This window comes from Canis lupus, chromosome 32, assembly GCF_003254725.2.
Source record: "Canis lupus dingo isolate Sandy chromosome 32, ASM325472v2, whole genome shotgun sequence".
NCBI classification, from domain to species: Eukaryota; Metazoa; Chordata; class Mammalia; order Carnivora; family Canidae; genus Canis; species Canis lupus.
The window spans coordinates 38685182-38709396 of NC_064274.1; the positions used below are offsets into that span (position 1 = coordinate 38685182).

Sequence of the window (24215 nt, forward strand, 5' to 3'; positions counted from 1 at the left end):
TATTTTATTACTGAGCTACAGGTTATATGGGAACCAATCCCCACTAAAAACAACTCCATTACTATTGACTAGACGCTCCACAACAAAAATGGTTATTGTTTATCAAGTGATGAAAAAAGTGTGACAAAAGTTAATAAGATAGAGAAAAATTAATAATGTTTAAAAAGTATTTGTTAATTATACAAAATATGGTCAACACCAGGTACTACAGCAAAACCAAAAGCCTTGACGGAAATGAACAAAACAACTTGTCTGAGTGTGCAATTACATTGTTAGGCTTTCAGAAAGAATTGTGATCTTGGAGAAAATCACAGGTAGCTGTATTTTAAAATTTTTTTTGATGTAAAATTTATATGCAGTGAAATACACCGATCTTAAGTGTACAGTTTGGAGAGTTTTGACAAATTCATGACTCTCATCCACACCATTTTCAAGATGTAAATATTTTCCCTCATCCCAGAAAGTTCCTTCATGTTCCTTTCCAGTCAACCCCCTTTCCGACAGGAAACTACTGCTGTGAAATCTAAAACCATAGAGTAGTTTGCCATTTCTAGATTTTCGTATAACTGAAGTTATACACTAAATGTATGTAATTGTGTGTCTGGTTTTTCTTGCTGATCTTAAAGTTTTGGAGATGCATTCATATTGTTGTATACATCAGCTGTTCTTTGTATTGCTTAACAGTGTTCTGTTGCCTGATATACATCACTAATAAGAAGACAGTGGGGTTTTTTATTATTATGTATATTACGGTTTTATATTTCATTTTCAAGTTATTCATTGCTAAAATTTAGAAAAACGACTTAGTTTTGTATTTGACTTGTATCGGTATCCTGTATGGAACCTTGTTAAATTCACTTAATAGTTGTAATGGGTATTTAGATTCCTTGGTATTTTATATATAAAAAATTGTATCATATATAAATTGGGAGAATTTTAGTTTTTTCTTTCCAATACTTATGTTTTCTTTCTTTTTTTGCATTACTACATTGGTTAGGACCTCAAAAAAAATGTTGAGTGGTTGTGGTGAGAATGGACTCTCTTGCTTCTTTCCAATCCCTTTTTTTTTAAAATTTTTTATTTATTTATGATAGTCACAGAGAGAGAGAGGCAGAGACATAGACAGAGGGAGAAGCAGGCTCCATGCACCGGGAGCCCGACGTGGGATTCGATCCCGGGTCTCCAGGATCGCACCCTGGGCCAAAGGCAGGCGCTAAACCACTGCACCACCCAGAGATGCCGCTTCTTTCCAATCCTAAGGAGAAAACATTTAGTCTTTTACCATCAATAATTGTAGCTGCAGTTTTGCACAAATACCTTTGATCAGTCTATTCTTAAGGTGTTAAAATTTTTTTTATCGTGAATAAGTGTTGAATTTTTTTCAAAATCCTTTCCCTGCACCTATTGAGATGATCACGTAATTTTTCTTTTTATTTTGTTTATGTGGTTGACTATGTGAATTGATTTTCTAGTGTTGAGCTAACCTTGTTTTCCTCTGAAAAACTTCACTTGGTTGTGATATATTTGCTTTTTTATAAAAGCTAGACTTAAATTATCAATACTTTGTTACAGGTTTTTGTGTCTATATTCACGAGATACTGGTCTGTAAAATATTTACTGTTATGTTCTTACCTGGCTTTAGTATCAAGCTTTTTTAACCCTATAAAATTGCTGCCTCTCCTTCTTCCTATATTTTCTGAACAAAGGAAAGCAATGTATTTCTTCCTGATATGCTAGTATAATTTACCAGAGAGTCTAGATTGGAATTTTCTTTAAGGAAAAGTTTTCAATTACAAACTCAAATTGATATTAGGGCATTCAGATCCACTAACTTCTTACATCTTTTGGCAATTTGTGTCCTCCCCCACCAAGGAATTTTTTTTTTATTTTTTTAATAATAAATTTATTTTTTATTGGTGTTCAATTTGCCAACATACAGAATAACACCCAGTGCTCATCCTGTCAAGTGCCCCCCTCAGTGCCTGTCACCCATTCACCCCACCCCGCGCCCCCCTCCCCTTCCACCACGCCTAGTTCGTTTCCCAGAGTTAGGAGTCTTTATGTTCTGTCTCCCTTTCTGGTATTTCCTACCCATTTCTTCTCCCTTCCCTTCTGTTCCCTTTCACTATATTTATATTTCCCAAATGAATGAGAACATATAATGTTTTACATCTAATCTGAGTTGTCTAGTATTTTAGCAGAAATTTTCAAGTAATATTACCTTATTATATATTTAATGTCTGCAGTTTCCCTAGTGATACACTCTTGTATTCCTCATATTAATATTTGTTTCTCCATCTCTTATTTTTGATCACTTTAGTTATGGATTATCAGTTTCATTAATCTTTTCAAAGAATCAACTTTGGCTTTGTCGGTCACCTTTACCGTTTGATTGTGTTCTATTTTTTTTTTAATTTAATTTATTTGAGAGAGAGAGAGAGAGAGGAGTCACAGTGGGCCAGGGAGGGCAGAGGGAGAAGCAGACTCCCCAAAGAGCAGGGAGCCTTATGTAGGACTTGATCCCAGGACCCTGGGATCATGAGCTGAGCCAAAAGCAGACGCTTAACCAACTGAGCCACCCAGGCACCCTGATTATATTCTATTTCATTGATTTCTGCTTTTATATTTATTTTCTTCCTTTTGTTTATTGGCTAAATGCAAATAAATGTTCAGTCTTCTTTTTATAGCCTTCAGTCTTCTCTTCTAACCTAGAGCCATACCTTTCCCTTCACTACCGTAGTCAGTATCATACAACTTTGGACCTGTGGTGGTTTCATCATCGCTCAAGTCAAAATAGTTTGTAATCATTGTGTGTTTTCTTTTTGAAACCATGGATTCTTTAGAAATATATTGCTTAATTTTAAAATACTTTGATAGTGTCGTCATAGCTTTGTGTTAATTAATTTTAAATTTAGTTTTGGCCGCCGCCTGGAGCCCGGCTTCCCGGGCTGCGGCGGCGCGAGCGGGGAGCGCCCTCGGCCTGGCCCCGCCGGCAGCCGCCCGCCCTCCTCGCGCCGCGCGTCTCCCCGGGACTCCCCCGGCCCGGCTGCCCCCGGCCCGGCTGCCCCCGGCCCGGCTGCCGACCGGCTGCGCCGCGGCGCCCGCGGGATTTGACCCGGAAGGCCCTGCGGCGGGGGCGAGGGGGAGGCCCGGCAGGTCCCGCGGCCCTCGCGCGCGGCGTCCCGGCGGGAACCCTGGCCTCGCCGGCCCAGCGCAGCTCGGGCCTGGTGCGGCGGCGCCGCCAAGGAGCGGGTTGGAGGCGGCGGCGAGGACGACCGCGGAGCCGCCGCGAGGAGCAGGAGCACGACAAGGGCGACTCAAGGAGACCCGGCCGACCCCGAGGGAGGAGGTGCCCCTGTGGGCCTCAAGGACCCAGAGGGTTGCACATCCTTTTGGAATGACGTTTGATGACGTCATCCGGATGACGTGGCTGCCTGTAGACTGAATTAGCACTAGAGGCTGTGGAATGAGAAGGAAGAGTCTGTTAACGAGAAAGGCGATCTGCGAGTCAGATGATGGAGCCCTGGGGCATGTTCAGGAGACTCCACCTCCAGGAACGGTCCAGAACTGGGTTGAATTACTTAGTGGCAGGCCTGGAATCCATTAAAGTTCAATTAATTGAGAAATGTGCGGGATCGGTAAGCTACAAACCTGGTGGAGAAGGGCGGATTGACCACAGAGAAGCAGAACTTCCTACTTTTTGCCGTGACGACACATCCACTCACCACCACCAAGATTAAGTAGCGCCTCATCGAGAAGGTACAGGAAGCTGTTGTCGACAAATTCGTGAATGACCCTCAGCGTGTGGACAAGCGCTCGCGGCCCTCATCGGCCTGGCCAGGCCCCCACACCCCCGGAGAATGCTTTCGGCCCTTCCGGAGGGGCGGCGCGATTCAGCCCCCAGGACTGCGGCAGCTCCTTGCCTTCGTGCTGGCAGCGGCCACCAAGTAACGGCTCAGAGTGAAGGCCCTTTCCGCCATGTAAACCAGCAGTTTTTCTTCTATTGACTTCTGGTTTTCTGCAATTTGTATTTTCCACACTATAATTGGCTTTTGTTTTATGAAATGGTGGATGGCTTTTTCTTTTTTGTATGTATGCAGGATTCTGCTGGTACGAGAGGCCTTCCTCTTTCTGTTAAAAAAAAAAAAAAAACAGTTTTACTGCCATATTGGCAATCCATTCCTTGTTGCCATTCTCACTGTTCACCTGTTTTGGGTTTCTGGTATGCTTTGACTTTCAAATAACTCCAGTCGCCTCACACGCACATCTTTTGGATTACCTCCGGTTTGAGGTTTTCCCACGTGTGCATGTACATCTAGCATTCTGCCTACAATCCAGACAGAAGTCACAAAAAGGCCTTTAACTCACCACAGGTAAATATCTGTATCTATTAGGACATTTTATACATAGACCTCAGTTGAGATGTATACTTAGCAAAATTATTTTTAAATTGAAACAACACAGTAAGTAATATAAAATGCCCCTTGGATTTTGTTTCCCATGTAAATCTATTGTATTATTATACTTGATGTGATTTTAACTATTAAATCATAAAGGTCCAATTGTTTCACAAAGCCAGTTTGGGATGGGCTGCATTCCAGTTATGCTGTATATAGTTTGAATTCTATATAAATTGCCCCTTCTGGCCACTCCTGCCTCCGTCTTAGTATTTTGCAAGATTTAATTAGTTGTACACCTGGTGCCCCTCACTTGCTTCCGTCAATATTGTTTGATGACAAAACAGAACACTCATCATTGAAGGAAAGAGAAAAGATGTGTTTGGTCCCAAGAGTTTTTGAGCTGTGCCATTTGTGGTACTCTTTGCCTATGCATCTCCTTTTGGAATTATTTTTGGTCTTAACTGTTTTTTTTTTTTTTTTTTTTAATCATATCTGTAGGGAAGAGGCTTGTGACCAGTACTAATCGTGAGTACAGTTTTTTTCTATCCACAAGTAAATTAATGTCTGCTTTTATTTTTTATTTTATTTTTTATTATTTTTATTTTTTTAATGTCTGCTTTTAAATGTCATTTATCTACTTATACTTTCTTGGGGGAAAAAAATCAAATGTCAATTTTAGCAGATGTTGCATGTAAATTGTTAGCAAGTAATGACTACAACTCAGATGATTAAGAATTTTGTAACAGAAAGCTCTGCTATGTTTTAATTTTTCTATACAATTATGATGCTTAGCACATTGTAAGCATATAAACCTTTGCTTTTTAAAGTTTATTTTTACTATTTCTTTATCACTGTTTATGGTATCAGCATTGGTTTCATAATGCAAATACTATATATTGAACAATTAAATGTCAAAATTCTTATTACCATAGTTCATGCTAATAGTGGGGCTTTCAGGTGTTTAGAGATTTTTTTGGTTAACATTCAATGCAAAAGTACTAGATGGTGTTATAACTTTAGAATTGAATTTTAAGGGATTCCCTAATATGTATACTATCTTTTTATCTGAAGTAATAAATAAACTATGATCTTGAAAGTGCCTGAATCAGAAAAAAATTTTTTTTAATTTAATTTTATTATGGTCAGAAAACATACTCTAGCTAATTTCAATTCTAATATATTTATTGAGACTTCATTCTTTTTGCCCAAGACATGATCTGTCTTGGTGAATGTTACATATCCACTTTAAAAGACTGTGTATTCTCTGGGTGCTGAGTATAGTATTCCATAAATGGAAATTAGATTAAATTCATTGATAATGTTACTAAATTTTTTATATTATTTGTGATTTTTCAGTTTATCAATTACTAAACCAAAAGTATTATAGTATCTAACTATACAGGTGGATTTGTCAGTGCTTCTCTTTAATTCTGTCAGTTTTTACAAGCAACACCCTTTTTGAACTCAGCCATAGTAACTTCTTGCAAGATACATCCACGAAGGCAAAAGAAACAAAAGCAAAAATGAACTATTGGGACTTCATCAAGATAAGAAGCTTTTGCACAGCAAAGGATACAGTCGACAAAACTCAAAGACAACCTACAGAATGGGAGAAGATATTTGCAAATGACATATCAGATAAAGGACTAGTTTCCAAGATCTATAAAGAACTCATTAAACTCAACAGCAAAGAAACAAACAATCCAATCATGAAATGGGCAAAAGACATGAACAGAAATCTCACAGAGGAAGACATAGACATGGCCAACATGCACATGAGAAAATGCTCTACATCACTTGCCATCAGGGAAATACAAATCAAAACCACAATGAGATACCACCTCACACCAGTGAGAATGGGGAAAATTAACAAGGCAGGAAACAACAAATGTTGGAGAGGATGTGGAGAAAAGGGAACCCTCTTCCACTGTTGGTGGGAATGTGAACTGGTGCAGCCACTCTGGAAAACTGTGGAGGTTCCTCAAACAGTTAAAAATATACTTGCCCTACGACCCAGCAATTGCACTGCTGGGGATTTACCCCAAAGATACAGATGCAGTGAAACGCCGGGACACCTGCACCCCGATGTTTATAGCAGCAATGGCCACGATAGCCAAACTGTGGAAGGAGCCTCGGTGTCCAACGAAAGATGAATGGATAAAGAAGATGTGGTCTATGTATACAATGGAATATTACTCAGCTATTAGAAATGACAAATACCCACCATTTGCTTCAACGTGGATGGAACTGGAGGGTATTATGCTGAGTGAAGTAAGTCAATTGGAGAAAGACAAACATTATATGTTTCATTCATTTGGGGAATATAAATAATAGTGAAAGGGAATATAAGGGAAGGGGGAAGAAATGTGTGGGAAATATCAGAAAGGGAGACAGAACGTAAAGACTGCTAACTCTGGGAAACGAACTAGGGGTGTTGGAAGGGGAGGTGGGCAGGGGGTGGGAGTGAATGGGTGACGGGCACTGGGGGTTATTCTGTATGTTAGTAAATTGAACACCAATAAAAAAAAATAAAAAAATAAAAAAAATAAACCATGTCTAAATAAAAAAAAAAATTCTGTCAGTTTTTTCTTCATGTACTTTGAAACTCAGTTACTACATGCATATAAAAGAGCATCCTGATTTCTTGATGATTGACCCTTCACTATCTTGAAATGTACACATCTTTATCTCTTCATCCGTTTATAATAACTCTTTTAGAGACCTTATTTGCCAATTCCGAAGTCTAGGTCCTGGTGGCACAGCGGTTTAGCGCCACCTGCAGCCCAGGGCGTGATCCTGGAAACCCTGGATCGGGTCCCACGTCAGGCTCTCTGCACGGTGCCTGTTTCTGCCTGTGTCTCTGCTTCTCTCTCTCTTTCTCTCTCTCTCTCTCTCTCTGTGTCTCTATGAATGAATTAAAAAAAATCCAAAGTCTACATCATCTGGGAGATTGTGTCTTTCATCTGCTGTTTTCATAGTTAGATGTCATATTTTCTTGGGTCGATACACATCTAGTAACTTTTGATAATCTGCAGGTAATTGTGGATGTCATATTACTGAGAATCTAATTTCTTTTCTTCCTGTAAAAATCATACCACTGGGCAGTTAATTTACTATAGGATCAGCTTGATCCTGTTGAGGTTGGTTTAAGACTGTTTTTAGTTGGATTAAAATGGCCTTAGTGTAACCCTCCTGAAGTATATGCTTCTAGGCTTTCAGCTGAATGCCCAAGATAGTCAACAAGTTCTCTCCATTGTGGATAGTTGAAATTCATTTTTTCCAGCACTGTGTTATCTCCAGAGTCATTCAACTCACAGTTACCCAGTAACTGTTCTACTCTAGTCCTTGTAAAATGTTGCTCTGTACATAGCATAAAATAGTATTTGGCACAAACTCTTTCTAGTGACTACATTGATTTCTGATATTCCTTCTCTGAACATCTTTCTCCTGTCTGGTACCTTCCAGTTAGCGTGGCAGCCCCAAGCACTGATTTGTTTCCTTCAACCTGCATGATTGCTGCTTTCTTTTTGAACTCTGCTTCCCTCCATTTCATTATGGAAAGAAGACTTCCCAGGAGAAAATCAGAGTGAATATATAGCTTACCTCGTGCATATCTTTTCTCTGAAGGACTATATCCCGTGTCTTTTTGTTGTCCAATGCCTGAAAACAATTGCTTTACATAATTTTTCCAGTTCCATAGTTATTTATGGCATTTTTTTTTATCATGACCCGACTTAAAATGCAGATAGACTTTTTCCTTTTTTTTAGACTTTTTTTTCTATATGAAGAATTACATTACTGATTTTTTCTTTTCAAGTTTTTATTTACATTCTAGTTAGTTAACATATATGGTAAAATTGGTTTTAGGTGTAGTATTTAGTGATTCATCACTTAGGTGTAACACTCAGTGCTCATCACAACAAGTGCCCTCCTTAATACCCGTTATCCATTTAGCCCGTGCCCCACCCACTACCTTCCATCAACCCTGTTTGTTCTCTATAATTTGAATCTTTTATTTTTTTTATTTTTATTTTTTTAACGATTTATTTATTTATTTATTCATGATAGATTTAGAGAGAGAGAGAGAGAGGCAGAGACACAGGAGGAGGGAGAAGCAGGCTCCATGCCGGGAGCCTGACATGGGACTCCATCCCGGGACTCCGGGATCGCGCCCGGGCCAAAGGCAGACGCTAAACCGCTGAGCCACCCAGGGATCCCTAATTTGAATCTTTTATGGTTTGCTTTCCTCTCTCTTTTTCTTTCCCTTCCCCTATGTTCATCTGTTTTGTTTCTTGAATTCCACATGAGTGAAATCATATGGTATTTGTCTTTCTTTGACTTAGTTCACCTAAAGTACTACACTCTAGCTCTATCCACATTGTTGCAGATGGCAAGATCTCACTCTTTTTGATGGCTGAGTAATATTCCATTGCACATATATACACACTATATCTTTCTCTTTTTTTGTATTTTTTTTATTGGTGTTCGATTTGCTAACATATAGTATAACACCCAGTGCTCATCCCGTCAAGTCACACTATATCTTCTTTGTCCATCCATCATTTGATGGACATTTTGGCCTTTTATACAATTTGGCTATTGTTGATAATGCTGCTATGAACATTGGGACACATGTGCTCCTTCAAATCAGTTTTTTTTTTTTTTTTGTATCCTTTGGTTAAATGCCTAGTAGTGTAGTTGTTGGATCATAGGATAGTGCTATTTTTAACTTTTTCAGGAACCTCCATACTGTTTCCTAGAGTGGTTGCATCAGTTAGCATTCCCTCCAACAATGTAAGAGAGTTCCCCTTTTTCTGAATCCTTGCCAACATCTTCTGTTTTCCTGTGTTATAATTTTAGCCATTCTGTCATGTGTGAGGTGGTGTCTCATTATGTTTTTTTAAGATTTTATTTATTTATTCATAGACACACAGAGAGAGGCAGAGACACAGGTAGAGGGAGAAGCAGGATCCCCAGGGTCCCCAGGATCACACCCCAGGCTGCAGGCGGTGCCAAAACACTGTGCCACCAGGGCTGCCCTCATTATGGTTTTGATTTGTATTTCCCTGAGGATGAATATGTTGAGCATCATTTCATATGTCTGTTAGCCATCTGGATGTCTTCTTTTGGAAAAATGTCTGTTCATGTCTTCTGCCCATTTCTTAACTGGATAATTTGTTTTTTTGGTGCTGAGTTTGATAAGTTCTTTATAGATTTTGGATACTAACCCTTTATCTGGTATGTCATTTGCAAATATCTTCTCCCGTTCTGTAGGCTGCCTTTTAGTTTCGTTTATTGTTTCCTTTTTTTAAAGATTAAAAAAAAAAAGATTTTTAATTTATTTATTCATGAGAACAGAGAGAGAGAGAGAGAGAGGCACAGACACAGGTAGAGGGAGAAGCAGGCTCCATGCAGGAAGCCTGACGTGGGACTCGATTCCAGGTCTCCAGGATCACCCCGGCCGAAGGCCAGCACTAAACCACTGAACCATCCAGGCTGCCCTGTTGATTGTTTCCTTTGTTAAAAAGCAGAGACTTTTTATTTTGATGAAGTCCCAATAGTTCATTTTTGCTTTTGTTTCCCTTTACTCTAGAGATGTATCAGGTATGAAGTTGCTACAGTTGAAGTCAAAGAGGTTGCTGTCTCTGTTCTCTTGTTTGATTTCCTGTGTCAGATTTAGATCTTTCATCCATTTTGAATTTATTTTTGTGTTTGGAGTAAGAAAGTGGTCCAGTTTTCTCAATACCATTTGTTGAAGAGAATTGTCTTTTTGAATATTCTTTCCTGCTTTGTCAAAGATTAGTTGACCATATAGCTGTGGGTCCATTTCTGGGTTTTCTCTTCTGTTCCATTGACTTTTTATGCCAGTATCACACAGTCTTGATGATTATAGCTTTCTAAAATAGCTTGAAGTCCAGAATTGTGATGCCTCCAGCTTTGCTTTGCTTTGGCCATTGGAGGTCTTTTATGGTTCCATACAAATTTTCGGATTGTTTGCTCTAGCTCTGTGAAAAATGCTCATAATATTTTGATACAGATTGCATTAAATGTATAGATTGCTTAGAGTAGTATATAAATGTTAATAATAGTTGTTTTTTTAATCCATGAGTATAGAATGTTTTTCCATTCTCGTCTAAATGGTTTCTACATTCTTTCAGAGACAACAGGTTTGTGGACTATTCTATCAAGAAAGGAGACTGGCTTTTCTGTCTCCTTTTTTTTTTTTTGCTATGAAGGGAGAATTCCCTTATAAAGGATGCTTTTAGTATCAGTTGGGTCTTTTCCAGCTGTTTCCAATTGATTGCTTGAACTCTACACTCCTTTGAATAATCCCTGTTGTGTGTGTGTGTTTTATAATCCCTGTTGTTAATTTGCTTAAAATAATACACAAATAAAATAAAGCTTATCTTTGTTTACAGTTTTTTTTTTTTTCACAGATGCACCAATAGACTGGTAGTGTAAGACAGTACCAAGAAATCCAAAATGCTTATATTTATTTTTTTAAAAGACTTTATTTATTTATTCATCAGAGAGAGAGTGAGAGGCAGAGACACAGGCAGAGGGAGAAGCAGGCAGGGAGCCCGACGTGGGACTTGATCCTGGGTCTCCAGGATCACACCCTGGGCTGAAGGCGCGCTAAACCACTGAGCCACCTGGGCTGCCCCAAAATGCTTATATCTAAAGGCTTGCAAAATTTTGAGATGATGTAGTATTTCCACACTGATGTCTAATGTCATAAATACATACAATTCCCTTAATTTAGAAATTTACTTGTTTCTACATCTTTAGAATCTACCTACTTTTACACATTTATTAAGCTCATGTAACCCATAGGTTACAAAAAAGGTGACTCCTTGAATATTTGACTAATTATTTTAGTTGGCTGATAGGAATTTGAATGGAATATAAGATGCATAATGGGAGAGGGAACAGACTTCTGGTTGCTTAGCTGCCATACAGAATGGGGAAAATGAGCACATACCAACTTGTAGCTAATAATGTGATCTTGAATGTACTTTACCCCTGCTATTTTGATCTTCATTTGGTCCGCAGAAGTAAATTTGTACTTCATATCCAAAGTGAATTATTTACTCTTTCATTGGATCTAAAAAGTCAATCAAGACATATCAATATTTCATATCTCTATGAAAACAATTTTTTTCAAAAGTCTATACTCAAATAGGTAGGTTTTGGGCTGCATAGGTGGCTGAGTTTGTTAAATATCTGACTCTTGATTTCGGCTCAGATCAGGATCTCAGGGTTGTGAGATTGAGCCCCATGTTGGGGCTTGGGATGCTCTCTCTTCTTCTCCCTTTGCCCCTCCCCTGTTTTCTCTCTCTCTCTCAAAAAATAAAAATAAAATAAAATAAAACAAAATAAGTAGGTTGATTAAGTACTATTACAGTAAATTTATCCTGGACAAATATGGAAATTCTTAATTATATGTGAGGATTTACAGTAAATAATAATAAAATAAATTTAAAAGTTTAAATTGACAGTAAATACTGCACACAGCAAAACTACAAAATTTGAATGGAGAAATTCTGATTTGATTTATGACTGCAAAAACAGTGCAAACGTGGGTATGAAAAATCAATTAATCACAGAAAAACTTCATGTAAAATGTTTATAGAAAGTAATTGATACCTGATGAATATTTTAAAACAAAATTCCAATGCAGGTATAATTCTTAATATTTACATGCATAAACAAATACCCAGGCATCCCTAGGAGTAAAACAACGGGACAAAAGGGGGACAGGCAAAGCATTTTATGCACGCGCAAAATATATCTAAAACAAGCTACATTTTTTACAGAACAGTGGTAGTTTCTAACATTTTTTTTCAGTAATATTCACTCAGTCTTCTCAGTATGGTCAAAGCTGTAGCTATTACGATAAATGCTATTAAACCTGAAAAGTGTTGAAACCAAATTATTAATATTATGATAGCTCTATCAAAGTGAATTGATAAAGAGATCTTGCTAAAAAATTACTTGCATATCTGGTACAACTACATTTTATGGTATTATTAACATTGGCAAATATTCACTTGCAAAATGTATTTGAATCCAAATCAGACTTATCTGATAGGTCCTCAACAGAGAAAATCAAGGTCCTTTCATACAAGTAGACCTTGGTAAGTTTCCAAGATTCTTTGGTAAGTTTTAAAATACAGTTGAACTTGAATCCAGTTTTGGAAAAAAAATGTTTGCCACTTCTATCTCCTTCTGCATTTCACTAGAGAGAATGTAAGAGAACCTAATATTCTACAAAACTAACATCATATGGATACAAAGTGCCAACATTCTCAAATGCAGTAAAAATTAACCTTATGTAAGTACTTAGTGGGAGGGAGATGACATGAGTGGGACTGTGCTGACAGAAAAGTATACGTGTGTCTTATATTTAAGCTCTTTAAGAAGAGAAACCATACATGGCATATTTATAATGACAGAGCCATGAAAGTGGACCCTACAGAGATTGATGTACAATTACTTCCTAATGCATATGCTGAAAAAGGAAGTTAGGTTCTGCTTTCAGGTTGGTACTCTCCTCTCAAAGCTAAGCACTAATGAGTTGTTTGTTTAAAAAGGAAGGTATTATGCTGAGTGAAATAAGTCAATCAGAGAAGGACAAACATTATATGGTCTCATTCATTTGAGGAATATAAAAAATAGTGAAAGGGAATAAGGGGGAAAGGAGAAAAAATGAGTGGGAAATATCAGAAAGGGAGACAGAACATGAGAGACTCCTAACTCTGGGAAACTAACAAGGGGTGGTAGAAAGGGAGGTGGGTGGGGGGTGGGGGTGATAGGGTGACAGGCACTGAGGGGGGCACTTGATGGGATGAGCACTGGGTGTTATGCTATATGTTGGCAAATTGAACTCCAATAAAAAATTAAAAAAAAAATTTTTTAAAGGTATTTGTCATTGTACCTACCATCCATAGGCTCACCCCATTTGAGTGTTTAAATGGCTCATACCTCAGTGTATCAGAAGAGAAATAAAATCATGTCAATCCGTTGAATAAAGTATGCCTAATCTTTCTAAACTTGTGCCAGCTCCCTCATAAACAAATGAAAAATTTTCTTTAAAAGTTCTTTCAAAAAGCAGCACACATTTAAAAAAGATCAAATCATTCCAGTTTTACACTGATGTGTAGAAACCATTAACAGAAAAATAAGCAAATTATATATATGAAGCTTTGTGCCTACCAAAAAGATAAGAAGGAAGAAAGGACATTTAAAAGTGTGCAGAAGTCTTTTTTTTTTTTTTTTTACAAATGGTAACATCTAATATAGGCCAGCATTTTGCACAATATTCACCTTGATGAGTGTAGATAAGAGAAAATGGAACATAATATTTTGTTCAGTCCATTTACCATTTCACAATACAGGCTAACCCATTTGTTTTTATATTCTATTAATATTTTAAATTTTGTGGTTACTTTTTATACTTTTTATGTGTTTGTTTTTTCTATAACTTATAAGTATTTATCCAAGAATAAAACTTCTTATGTTTAACATTGTTTGTATCACTTTTACATTAGCAAAAAGCCTGATTTTGATTAGCTAGCTTCTTTACATTCTATGTTGTAGGAGGAAAATTACACCTTTTTAAAAATGCTCTGTAGATTTAGTAAAAACTGTTTCTCAGCAACTCTTGACAAATAGCAGCTGAGAGGTCCCACACGTAAATTGAGTGAAATTAAGGCACCTGTAGTCATTTGGCACAGGTAGGCAATTGTCACATTAGCTTTTACTTTCCTAGGTAATGGAGTTGATTTCATAATGCTTTATAATTCCAAATGGGGTACTGTTTGGTCTTCTGAAATCTAAACTTCCAAGATTTAAGACAGTGATGAAAAGCAAATGGTAACTTGGCTGACTTCTTTCTTTTTTTTTTTTTTTAACTTGGCTGACTTCTTAGCTTTTTGTGTAGAGTATGTGTTTTGTAATGAGAACACACTAATAAACAACTTTTATCAAGATTGGCTTTAACTGTTGGTGCAGTTGGAGGATGTGAGATGGAGAGATGAGAGCCCAAGCCTCACATTTAGTGAGTGACACTCAGATTCCTTTGGTGTATGTGGGATTAGGAAGTTCTGAAAGGGTGAAGTACTACTGATTTTACTTTCAGAATTTTTGCAAGTGAGTCCACTTGCTTTGGCCTCCAGTTTTATTAGAAGTCATAAAAATGTCAATAATTGCTATTTAATATGATAAAATGAAACTTGAAACAAGGAATCAATAAAACAATGATAAGCACCTAAAGTAGTGGAAGGGTGATTCACTTGGTAAGAAAATATGCAATTTAATATTAATTTTTACTCTGAAAATTAGAGCACTTTATTCTGAATCAGGAAATCCTCGTTATGGTTGTTTCTAGTAAAGTCTGGAACCATGGAGAGTCAGTCTTTTGTGGAGGCTGGATATCATTTTACATGGCCTATCATTACAAATTAGGAGTGGGGTAATTTTTATAAAGAATAGTATTATGCAATCCTAAAAGCCTGCATCCCAAAAGAAAACATTCATTTTGTGCTATGCCCAGCGCCTTTTCCAGACTCCTGGACAGAGTCTGGCCCCATCAGTCTAAAGGAAATAAATAAATACTCATTTGACCAATACTGAAACAGAGTATCACCAAGAGCACATATTGTGTTATAAAAGTTCATCCAAGGGATCCCTGGGTGGCGCAGCGGTTTGGCGCCTGCCTTTGGCCCAGGGCGCGATCCTGGAGATCCGGGATCGAATCCCACGTCGGGCTCCTGGTGCATGGAGCCTGCTTCTCCCTCTGCCTGTGTCTCTGCCTCTCTCTCTCTCTCTCTGTGTGACTATCATAAATAAATAAAAATAAAAAAAAATAAAAAATAAAAGTTCATCCAAGATAACTTCTGCAAAATCTTTCAAAAACCTTTAGATGAGAAGCTGCAACTCATTGCATTGAATTCATGCTAAGATCACAAATGTGTGTGTGTCATCATTCTCACGTCCTACAGACACAGCAGATACTGCTGCTCAGTCTTTATCCACACAACTCTTCAGACAGCCAACTCCAATAAACCATGTAAATTAAAATCTGACTCTGATCCAGTCCGATGAATTTTATGTTGAAACTGGATGGCCCTACAATCAACTTAATGTAAACGTACTGTTTAATTATCAAATTATCAAAATACTTTGTATAGTATCACAGTGAAACATAAAATACCATGTATACCCCTGGAGGAACTTTAAATCTAGGAGGAGAGACAAGACACAGACTATCATCCTGCGATGTTAACTGGCATTTTGGCGAGATGGCCAAGGCAAGAGAGTTCAATAGGGAATCTAGTTGAAGGAGAGAGCTGTATGTAAAAGATTTAAGGAGACAAAGAGTAACCTCCAGGGAACTTGGCTTAGGTTAGAGACAAGTAAAGAAGGCCAGATGTAGAGTGGAAGAGGTAGGAGAATTGCTAGGAAGGATTCCAGGGTTAGTGAGCGCTGATCCTGAAAAACAGGTGTTTACCCTCTGCTCTTCTCTACATTATCTACTGGATATAGGTATCTGCTAGCCCATGGTAACTCTCTATAGTTAGAGAGCAGGATTATTGTAGCCATAATTGCTGCAGTGATTCTATAAGACCTAATAATAGAAGAAGCAAGTTTGCATTATTTGAACTATCTGTGTTTCTTGTTTTATGAAGAACAAACAGTGACATCAGATTCATTCTTAAATATTAAGTTTTATAAGGTTGAGGGACACTGAGGCATTTTTGTAATATTGAATTGGATATTAGAAATAAAATGTACCTTTGTAAAATATGCCTTATACTGAATTAAATATTTGATGGATAGCCTTCGTGAATGGGTGGCCTTTCATAATTTAAATAAACTAAATATTCTTATCGTATATTTATAAGAAGAAACTAATAGTTATTTCTACAATTTGTAGAAATGACTTTTGCCATGGAACTCTTTATGAAGTTATCTTCTAATTTTGTTCTCTACCACATTCTGCTTGTGCTAGCTATATATTTGATAGTCTGGCATAGGCAACCTTATTTCAGATCTGGGATTAAATTTACTGAAAGTAATTATGTTAATTTATGTTAATTTTGAAGATCTAAAATTATTTAATATTGTATCCAAAATCTTATTAATTCTGTGAATATATCAAAGTCAACTTATGTATTTGTTGAAAGTAACTTTTCATAATCCCTATTTGTTGATTGATATCTTAAACTAATCTCATATTTTTGTAGAAATGCACAATGTCAAATTGTATGCATCCAGATATAATCTTCAGAAGTGCTTACTTGGATCATTCTGCTTGAAAAGGATATTTCTCGCAATATAACCAAGGTTTCCCTTTTATTTCCTTTTAAAATAGTTGAAAATATGAAACACTGGATGACCTGATAAAGTACATTTGAACAGATTTCCTACTGGTATCTCAGAGCTAAAGTACTGTTACCAGGATTGCAGATGGTCAGTCTATAAGACAAAACCTATCAAATTACTGATTTCTTCTATCGACAGATGGCTAAGGGGCCTAACAGAAGCTCAGTTTTCAAGTTATAGGGGTGTGTGTGTGTGTGTGTGTGTGTGTGGCCATATTTGTTAGTACAATGTTGACAACTAACTCTTGAGTTTTGAGTAAAGAATACCTAACTAAAGCAAAACAAAACAAAAAAATTTAAGACTGTTGTTTTATGTAAACTGTGATCTAAATTTTCCTGTGAAAACCAAAGATAGGGAGGAGGGGCAAGATGGCAGAAGAGTAGGGTCCCCAAATCACCTGTCCCCACCAAATTACCTAGATAACCTTCAAATCATCCTGAAAATCTACGAATTCGGCCTGAGATTTAATGAGAGAACAGCTGGAATGCTACAGTGAGAAGAGTTCGCGCTTCTATCCAGGTAGGAAGACGGGGAGAAGGAAATAAAGAAACAAAAGGCCTCCAAGGGGGAGGGGCCCGCGAGGAGCCGGGCTGAGGCCGGGGCGAGTGTCCCCAAGACAGGAGAGCCCCGTCCCGGAGACGCAGGAGCTGCACCGACCTTCCCGGGGGAAAGGGGCTCACGGGGAGGTGGAGCAGGGCCCAGGAGGGCGGGGATGCCCTCGGGCTCCCGGGGACACTAACAGGCACCTGCGCCCCGGGAGAGTGCGCCGAGCTCCCTAAGGGCTGCAGCGCGCACGGGGGACCCGGAGCAGCTCGGGGGGGCTCGGAGGCGGCTCCGCGGAGGGGGCTGCGGGGGGGGAGCAGCTCGGGGGGCTCGGGGGCGGCTCCGCGGAGGGGGCTGCGGGACGGTAGCAGCTCGGGGGGCTCGGGGGCGGCTCCGCGGAGGGGGTGCGGGGCGGGAGCAGCTCGGGGGGCTCGGGGGCGGCACCGTGAGGGGGCTGCGCGGCCCCGGGAGCGCGAATCCACCAGCGCAGGCTCCGGAGCACAGGGCGCCGGGACACAGCCCAGGATCCGGCCTCCCCCGGGACAGGCAGAGGCCGGGAGGGCCCAGGACAGCGAGGACGCTCCTGCCCCAGCTGAGCAGATCAGCGGCCCCGCCCCGGAGCCTCCAGGCCCTGCAGACCGAGAGCTCTGGAGCTACTGCGGGGGCTGACTCCAGGGCTCCAGAGCTGGCCCCGCCACTGGGGTTGTTCCTCCTGGGGCCTCACGGGGTAAACAGCCCCCACTGAGCCCTGCACCAGGCAGGGGCAGAGCAGCTCCCCCAAGTGCTAACACCTGAAAATCAGCACAACAGGCCCCTCCCCCAGAAGACCAGCTAGACGGACAAGTTCCAGGGGAAGTCAAGGGACTTAGAGGATACAGAATCAGAAGATACTAGCCTGTTTGTTTTTTTTTTTTTTTTTCTGTTTGCTTCCCCCACCCTTTTTTCCCTTTCTTTCTTTTTCTTTCTCTTTTTCTTTTTTTCTTTTTTCTTCCTTTTTCCTTTTTCTTTCTTTTTCTCTTTTTTTCTCTCCTCTCTTTTTCTCCTTTTCCCAATACAACTTGTTTTTGGCCACTCTGCACTGAGCAAAATGACTAGAAGGAAAACCTCACCTCAAAAGAAAGAATCAGAAACAGTCCTCTCTCCCACAGAGTTACAAAATCTGGATTACAATTCAATGTCAGAAAGCCAATTCAGAAGCACTATTATACAGCTACTGGTGGCTCTAGAAAAAAGCATAAAGGACTCAAGAGACTTCATGACTGCAGAATTTAGATCTAATCAGGCAGAAATTAAAAATCAATTGAATGAGATGCAATCCAAACTAGAGGTCCTAATGACCAGAATTAACGAGGTGGAAGAACGAGTGAGTGACCTAGAAGACAAGTTGATGGCAAACAGGGAAACTGAGGAAAAAAGAGACAAACAAAAGACCATGAAGATAGATTAAAGGAGATAAATGACAGCCTAAGGAAGAAAAACCTACGTTTAATTGGGGTTCCCGAGGGCGCCGAAAGGGCCAGAGGGCCAGAATATGTATTTGAACAAATCCTAGCTGAAAACTTTCCTAATCTGGGAAAGGAAACAGGCATTCAGATCCAGGAAATAGAGAGCTTCCCCCCCCCCCAAAAAAAATCAATAAAAACCGTTCAACACCTTGACATTTAATAGTTAAGCTTGCAAATTCCAAAGATAAAGAGAAGATCCTTAAAGCAGCAAGAGACAAGAAATCCCTGAATTTTATGGGGAGGAGTATTAGGGTGAAAGCAGACCTCTCCACAGAGACCTGGCAGGCCAGAAAGGGCACACAGGATATATTCAGGGTCCTAAATGAGAAAAACATGTAACCAAGAATACTTTATCCAGCAAGGCTCTCATTCAGAATGGAAGGAGAGATAAAGAGCTTCCAAGACAGGCAGGAACTGAAAGAATATGTGACCTCCAAACCAGCTCTGCAAGAAATTTTAAGGGAGACTCTTAAAATTCCCCTTAAGAAGAAGTCCAGTGGAACAATCCACAAAAACAAGGACTGAATAGATATCATGATGACACTAAACTCATATCTTTCTTTTTTTTCTTAAAGATATATTTATTTATTCATTCATGATAGACATAGAGAGAGAGAGGCAGAGACACAGGCAGAGGGAGAAGCAGGCTCCATGCCGGGAGCCTGATGTGGGACTCGATCCTGGGACTCCAGGATTGCACCCTGGGCCAAAGGCAGGCGCAAAACCGCTGAGCCACCCAGGGATCCCCCATATCTTTCAATAATAACTCTGAATGTGAACGGGCTTAATGACCCCATCAAAAGGCGCAGGGTTTCAGACTGGATAAAAAAGCAGGACCCATCAACTTGCTGTCTACAAGGGGCTCATTTTAGACATAAGGACACCTACAGCCTGAAAATAAAAGGTTGGAAAACCATTTACCATTCAAATGGTCCTCAAAAGAAAGCAGGGGTAGCCATCCTTATATCAGATAAACTAAAATTTACCCCAAAGACTGTAGTGAGAGATGAAGAGGGACACTATATCATACTTAAAGGATCTATCCAACAAGAGGACTTAACAATCCTCAATATATATGCCCCGAATGTGGGAGCTGCAAATATTTAAATCAATTAATAACCAAAGTTAAGACATACTCAGATAATAATACACTTATACTTGGTGACTTCAATCTAGCGCTTTTTACACTCAATAGGTCTTCTAAACACAAAACTTCAAAGAAACGAGAGCTTTAAATGATACACTGGACCAGATGGATTTCACACTTATCTACAGAACTTTACATCCAAACTCAACTGAATACACATTCTTCTCAAGTGCACACGGAACTTTCTCCACAATAGACCAAATACTGGGTCACAAATCGGGTCTGAACGAATACCAAAAGATTGGGATCGTCCCCTGCATATTCTCAGACCATAATGCCTTGAAATTAGAACTAAATCACAACAAGAAGTTTGGAAGGACCTCAAACACGTGGAGGTTAAGGACCATCCTGCTAAAAGATGAAAGGGTCAACCAGGAAATTAAGGAAGAATTAAAAAGATTCATGGAAACTAATGAGAATGAAGATACAACCGTTCAAAATCTTTGGGATGCAGCAAAAGCAGTCCTAAGGGGGAAATACATTGCAATACAAGCATCCATTCAAAAACTGGAAAGAACTCAAATACAAAAGCTAACCTTACACATAAAGGTGCTAGAGAAAAAACAGCAGATAGATCCTACACTCAGGAGAAGAAGAGAGTTAATAAAGATTCGAGCAGAACTCAACTAAATCGAGACCAGAAGAACTTGGAACAGATCAACAGAACCAGGAGTTGGTTCTTTGAAAGAATTAATAAGATAGATAAACCATTAGCCAGCCTTATTAAAAAGAAGAGAGAGAAGACTCAAATTAATAAAATCATGAATGAGAAAGGAGAGATCACTACCAACACCAAGGAAATACAAACGATTTTAAAAACATATTATGAACAGCTATACACCAATAAATTAGGCAATCTAGAAGAAATGGACGCATTCCTGGAAAGCCACAAACTACCAAAACTGGAACAGGAAGAAATAGAAAACCTGAACAGGCCAATAACCAGGGAGGAAATTGAAGCAGTCATCAAAAACCTCCCAAGACACAAGAGTCCAGGGCCAGATGGCTTCCCAGGGGAATTCTATCAAACGTTTAAAGAAGAAACCATACCTATTCTACTAAAGCTGTTTGGAAAGATAGAAAGAAATGGAGTACTTCCAAATTCGTTCTATGAGGCCAGCATCACCTTAATTCCAAAACCAAAGACCCAACCAAAAAGGAGAATTACAGACCAATATGCCTGATGAACATGGATGCAAAAATTCTCAACAAGATACTAGCCAATAGGATCCAACAGCACATTAAGAAAATTATTCACCATGACCAAGTAGGATTTATTCCCGGGACACAAGGCTGGTTCAACAGTTGTAAAACAATCAATGTGATTCATCATATCAGCAAGGGAAAAACCAAGAACCATATGATCCTCTCATTAGATGCAGAGAAAGCATTTGACAAAATACAGCATCCATTCCTGATCAAAACTCTTCAGAGCGTAGGGATAGAGGGAACATTCCTCAGCATCTTAAAAGCCATGTACAAAAAGCCCACAGCAAAAATCATTCTCAATGGGGAAGCACTGGGAGCCTTTCCGCTAAGATCAGGAACAAGACAGGGATGTCCACTCTCACCACTGCTATTCAACATAGTACTGGAAGTCCTAGCCTCAGCAGTCAGACAACAAAAAGACGTTAAAGGCATTCAAATTGGCGAAGAAGTTAAACTCTCCCTCTTCGCCGATGACATGATACTCTACATAGAAAACCCAAAAGCCAAAAAAAAAAAAAAAAGAAAAAAAAAGAAAACCCAAAAGCCTCCACCCCAAGATTGCTAGAACTCACACAGCAATTGGGCAGTGTGGCAGGATACAAAATCAGTGCCCAGAAATCAATGGCATTTCTATACACTAACAATGAGACTGAAGAAAGAGAAATTAAGGAGTCAATCCCATTTACAATTGCACCCAAAAGCATAAGATACCTAGGAATCAACCTAACCAAAGAGATGAAGGATCTATACCCTAAAAACTATAGAACACTTCTGAAAGAAATTGAGGAAGACACAAAGAGAGGGAAAAATATTCCATGCTCATGGATTGGCAGAATTAAGATTGTGAAAATGTCAATGTTACCCAGGGCAATTTACACGTTTAATGAAATCCCTATCAAAATGCCATGGACTTTCTTCAGAGAGTTAGAACAAATTATTTTAAGATTTGTGTGGAATCAGAAAAGACCCCGAATAGCCAGGGGAATTTTAAAAAAGAAAACCATATCTGGGGGCATCACAATGCCAGATTTCAGGTTGTACTACAAAGCTGTGGTCATCAAGACAGTGTGGTCCTGGCACAAAAACAGACACATAGATCAATGGAACAGAATAGAGAATCCAGAAGTGGACCCTGAACTTTATGGACAACTAATATTCGATAAAGGAGGAAAGACTATCCATTGGAAGAAAGACAAACTCTTCAATAAATGGTGCTTGGATAGTTGGACATCCACATGCAGAAGAATGAAACTAGACCACTCTCTTTCACCATACACAAAGATAAACTCAAAATGGATGAAAGATCTAAATGTGAGACAAGATTCCATCCAAATCCTAGAGGAGAACACAGGCAACACCCTTTTTGAACTTGGCCACAGTAACTTCTTGCAAGATACATCCACGAAGGCAAAAGAAACAAAAGCAAAAATGAACTATTGGGGCTTCATCAAGATAAGAAGCTTTTGCATAGCAAAGGATACAGTCAACAAAACTAAAAGACAACCTACAGAATGGGAGAAGATATTTGCAAATGACGTATCAGATAAAGGGCTAGTGTCTAAGATCTATAAAGAACTTATTAAACTCAACACCAAAGAAACAGACAATCCAATCATGAAATGGGCAAAAGACATGAATGAAATATCACAGAGGAAGACATAGACATGGCCAACATGCACATGAGAAAGTGCTCTGCATCACTTGCCATCAGGAAAATACAAATCAAAACCACAATGAGATACCCCCTCACACCAGTGAGAATGGGGAACATTAACAAGGCAGGAAACCACAAATGTTGGAGAGGATGTGGAGAAAAGGGAACCCTCTTCCACTGTTGGTGGGAATGTGAACTGGTGCAGCCACTCTGGAAAACTGTGTGGAGGTTCCTCAAAGAGTTAAAAATAGACCTGCCCTACGACCCAGCTATTGCACTGTTGGGGATTTACCCCAAAGATACAGATGCAATGATGTGCCGGGACACCTGCACCCCGATGTTTCTAGCAGCAATGGCCACAATAGCCAAACTGTGGAAGGAGCCTCGGTGTCCATCGAAAGGTGAGTGGATAAAGAAGATGTGGCTTATGTATACAATGGAATATTCCTCAGCCATTAGAAATGACAAATACCCACTATTTGCTTCAACGTGGATGGAACTGGAGGGTATTATGCTGAGCGAAGTAATCAATTGGAGAAGGACAAACATTATATGGTCTCATTCATTTGGGGAATATAAATAATAGTGAAAGGGAATATAAAGGAAGGGAGAAGATATGTGTGGGAAATATCAGAAAGGAGGACAGAACATAAAGACTCGTAACTCTTGGAAACGAACTAGGGGTGGTGAAGCGGAGGAGGGTGCGGGGTTGGGGTGAATGGTTGATGGGCACTGAGGGGGGCACTTGACGGGATGAGCACTGGGTGTTATTCTGAAGTTGGCAAGTTGAACACCAATAAAAAATAAATTTATTATAAAAAACGAAAAAAAATCATGATTGATAATAAAAAAATAAAAACAAACAAACAAAAAACAAAGATAAAAATAATGAGTACATGAAGTAGTTGAAGGATAATTCATGTCTTTCCATTTAGAAGATTCTACATTACTCCTTTTTATAATCTCTTTCTAACTTTAAAAAAATACAATTTTTTATTCAATTTGAGCTCATCTTTTCTGAGAATTAAATGGAAGACTTTCAAGGAATTGTTAGTTGCAGAACAGCATTTCAATTAGTTGTGCTCCTTTGCTGTATCTATGTAGGACACAATCATTAGCTCCTGGAGCTAGTGAATCTTCTGGAAAGACACCAGGTCAAAAATAATTGTTTAACTTTTAAAATTAGTATGTCATCTGACATAATTCAATCATTTATCAAGATGAGATATTGTTTCCTTTGTTTTTTCTGACCTAAGATGTGGTGAGTAAACAACAAATTTCAGACCTAATTTCCGATGGAACCTGTCTCAGGGAACAAAATACTTTGGGAAGAAAACGATGAAGTCTAGATGTGGGTAAACCAACTCTCT

General features: G+C 39.1%; 1 protein-coding gene across 10 annotated transcripts in view; it reads right to left on the reverse strand.

The window, feature by feature from the left end:
- LOC112671728 (rho GTPase-activating protein 20-like) overlaps positions 1-24215 on the reverse strand; it is an 84566-nt gene continuing 60351 nt past the window's right edge. For 6 of the 10 annotated variants that reach the window (XM_049104899.1, XM_049104898.1, XM_049104903.1 and 3 more), the window contains 2 exons: positions 3652-4131; positions 1-1255 (listed from right to left, as the gene is read on the reverse strand). In XM_049104899.1, the coding sequence (XP_048960856.1) occupies positions 3894-4131 (238 nt within the window). In that variant the 3' untranslated portion in view covers positions 1-1255; positions 3652-3893. Of the gene's footprint in view, positions 1256-3234; positions 4132-10830; positions 11506-12013; positions 15239-24215 lie in introns of those variants that run through there. The other 4 variants (XM_049104906.1, XM_049104897.1, XM_049104905.1 and 1 more) reach the window with 4 other exon arrangements.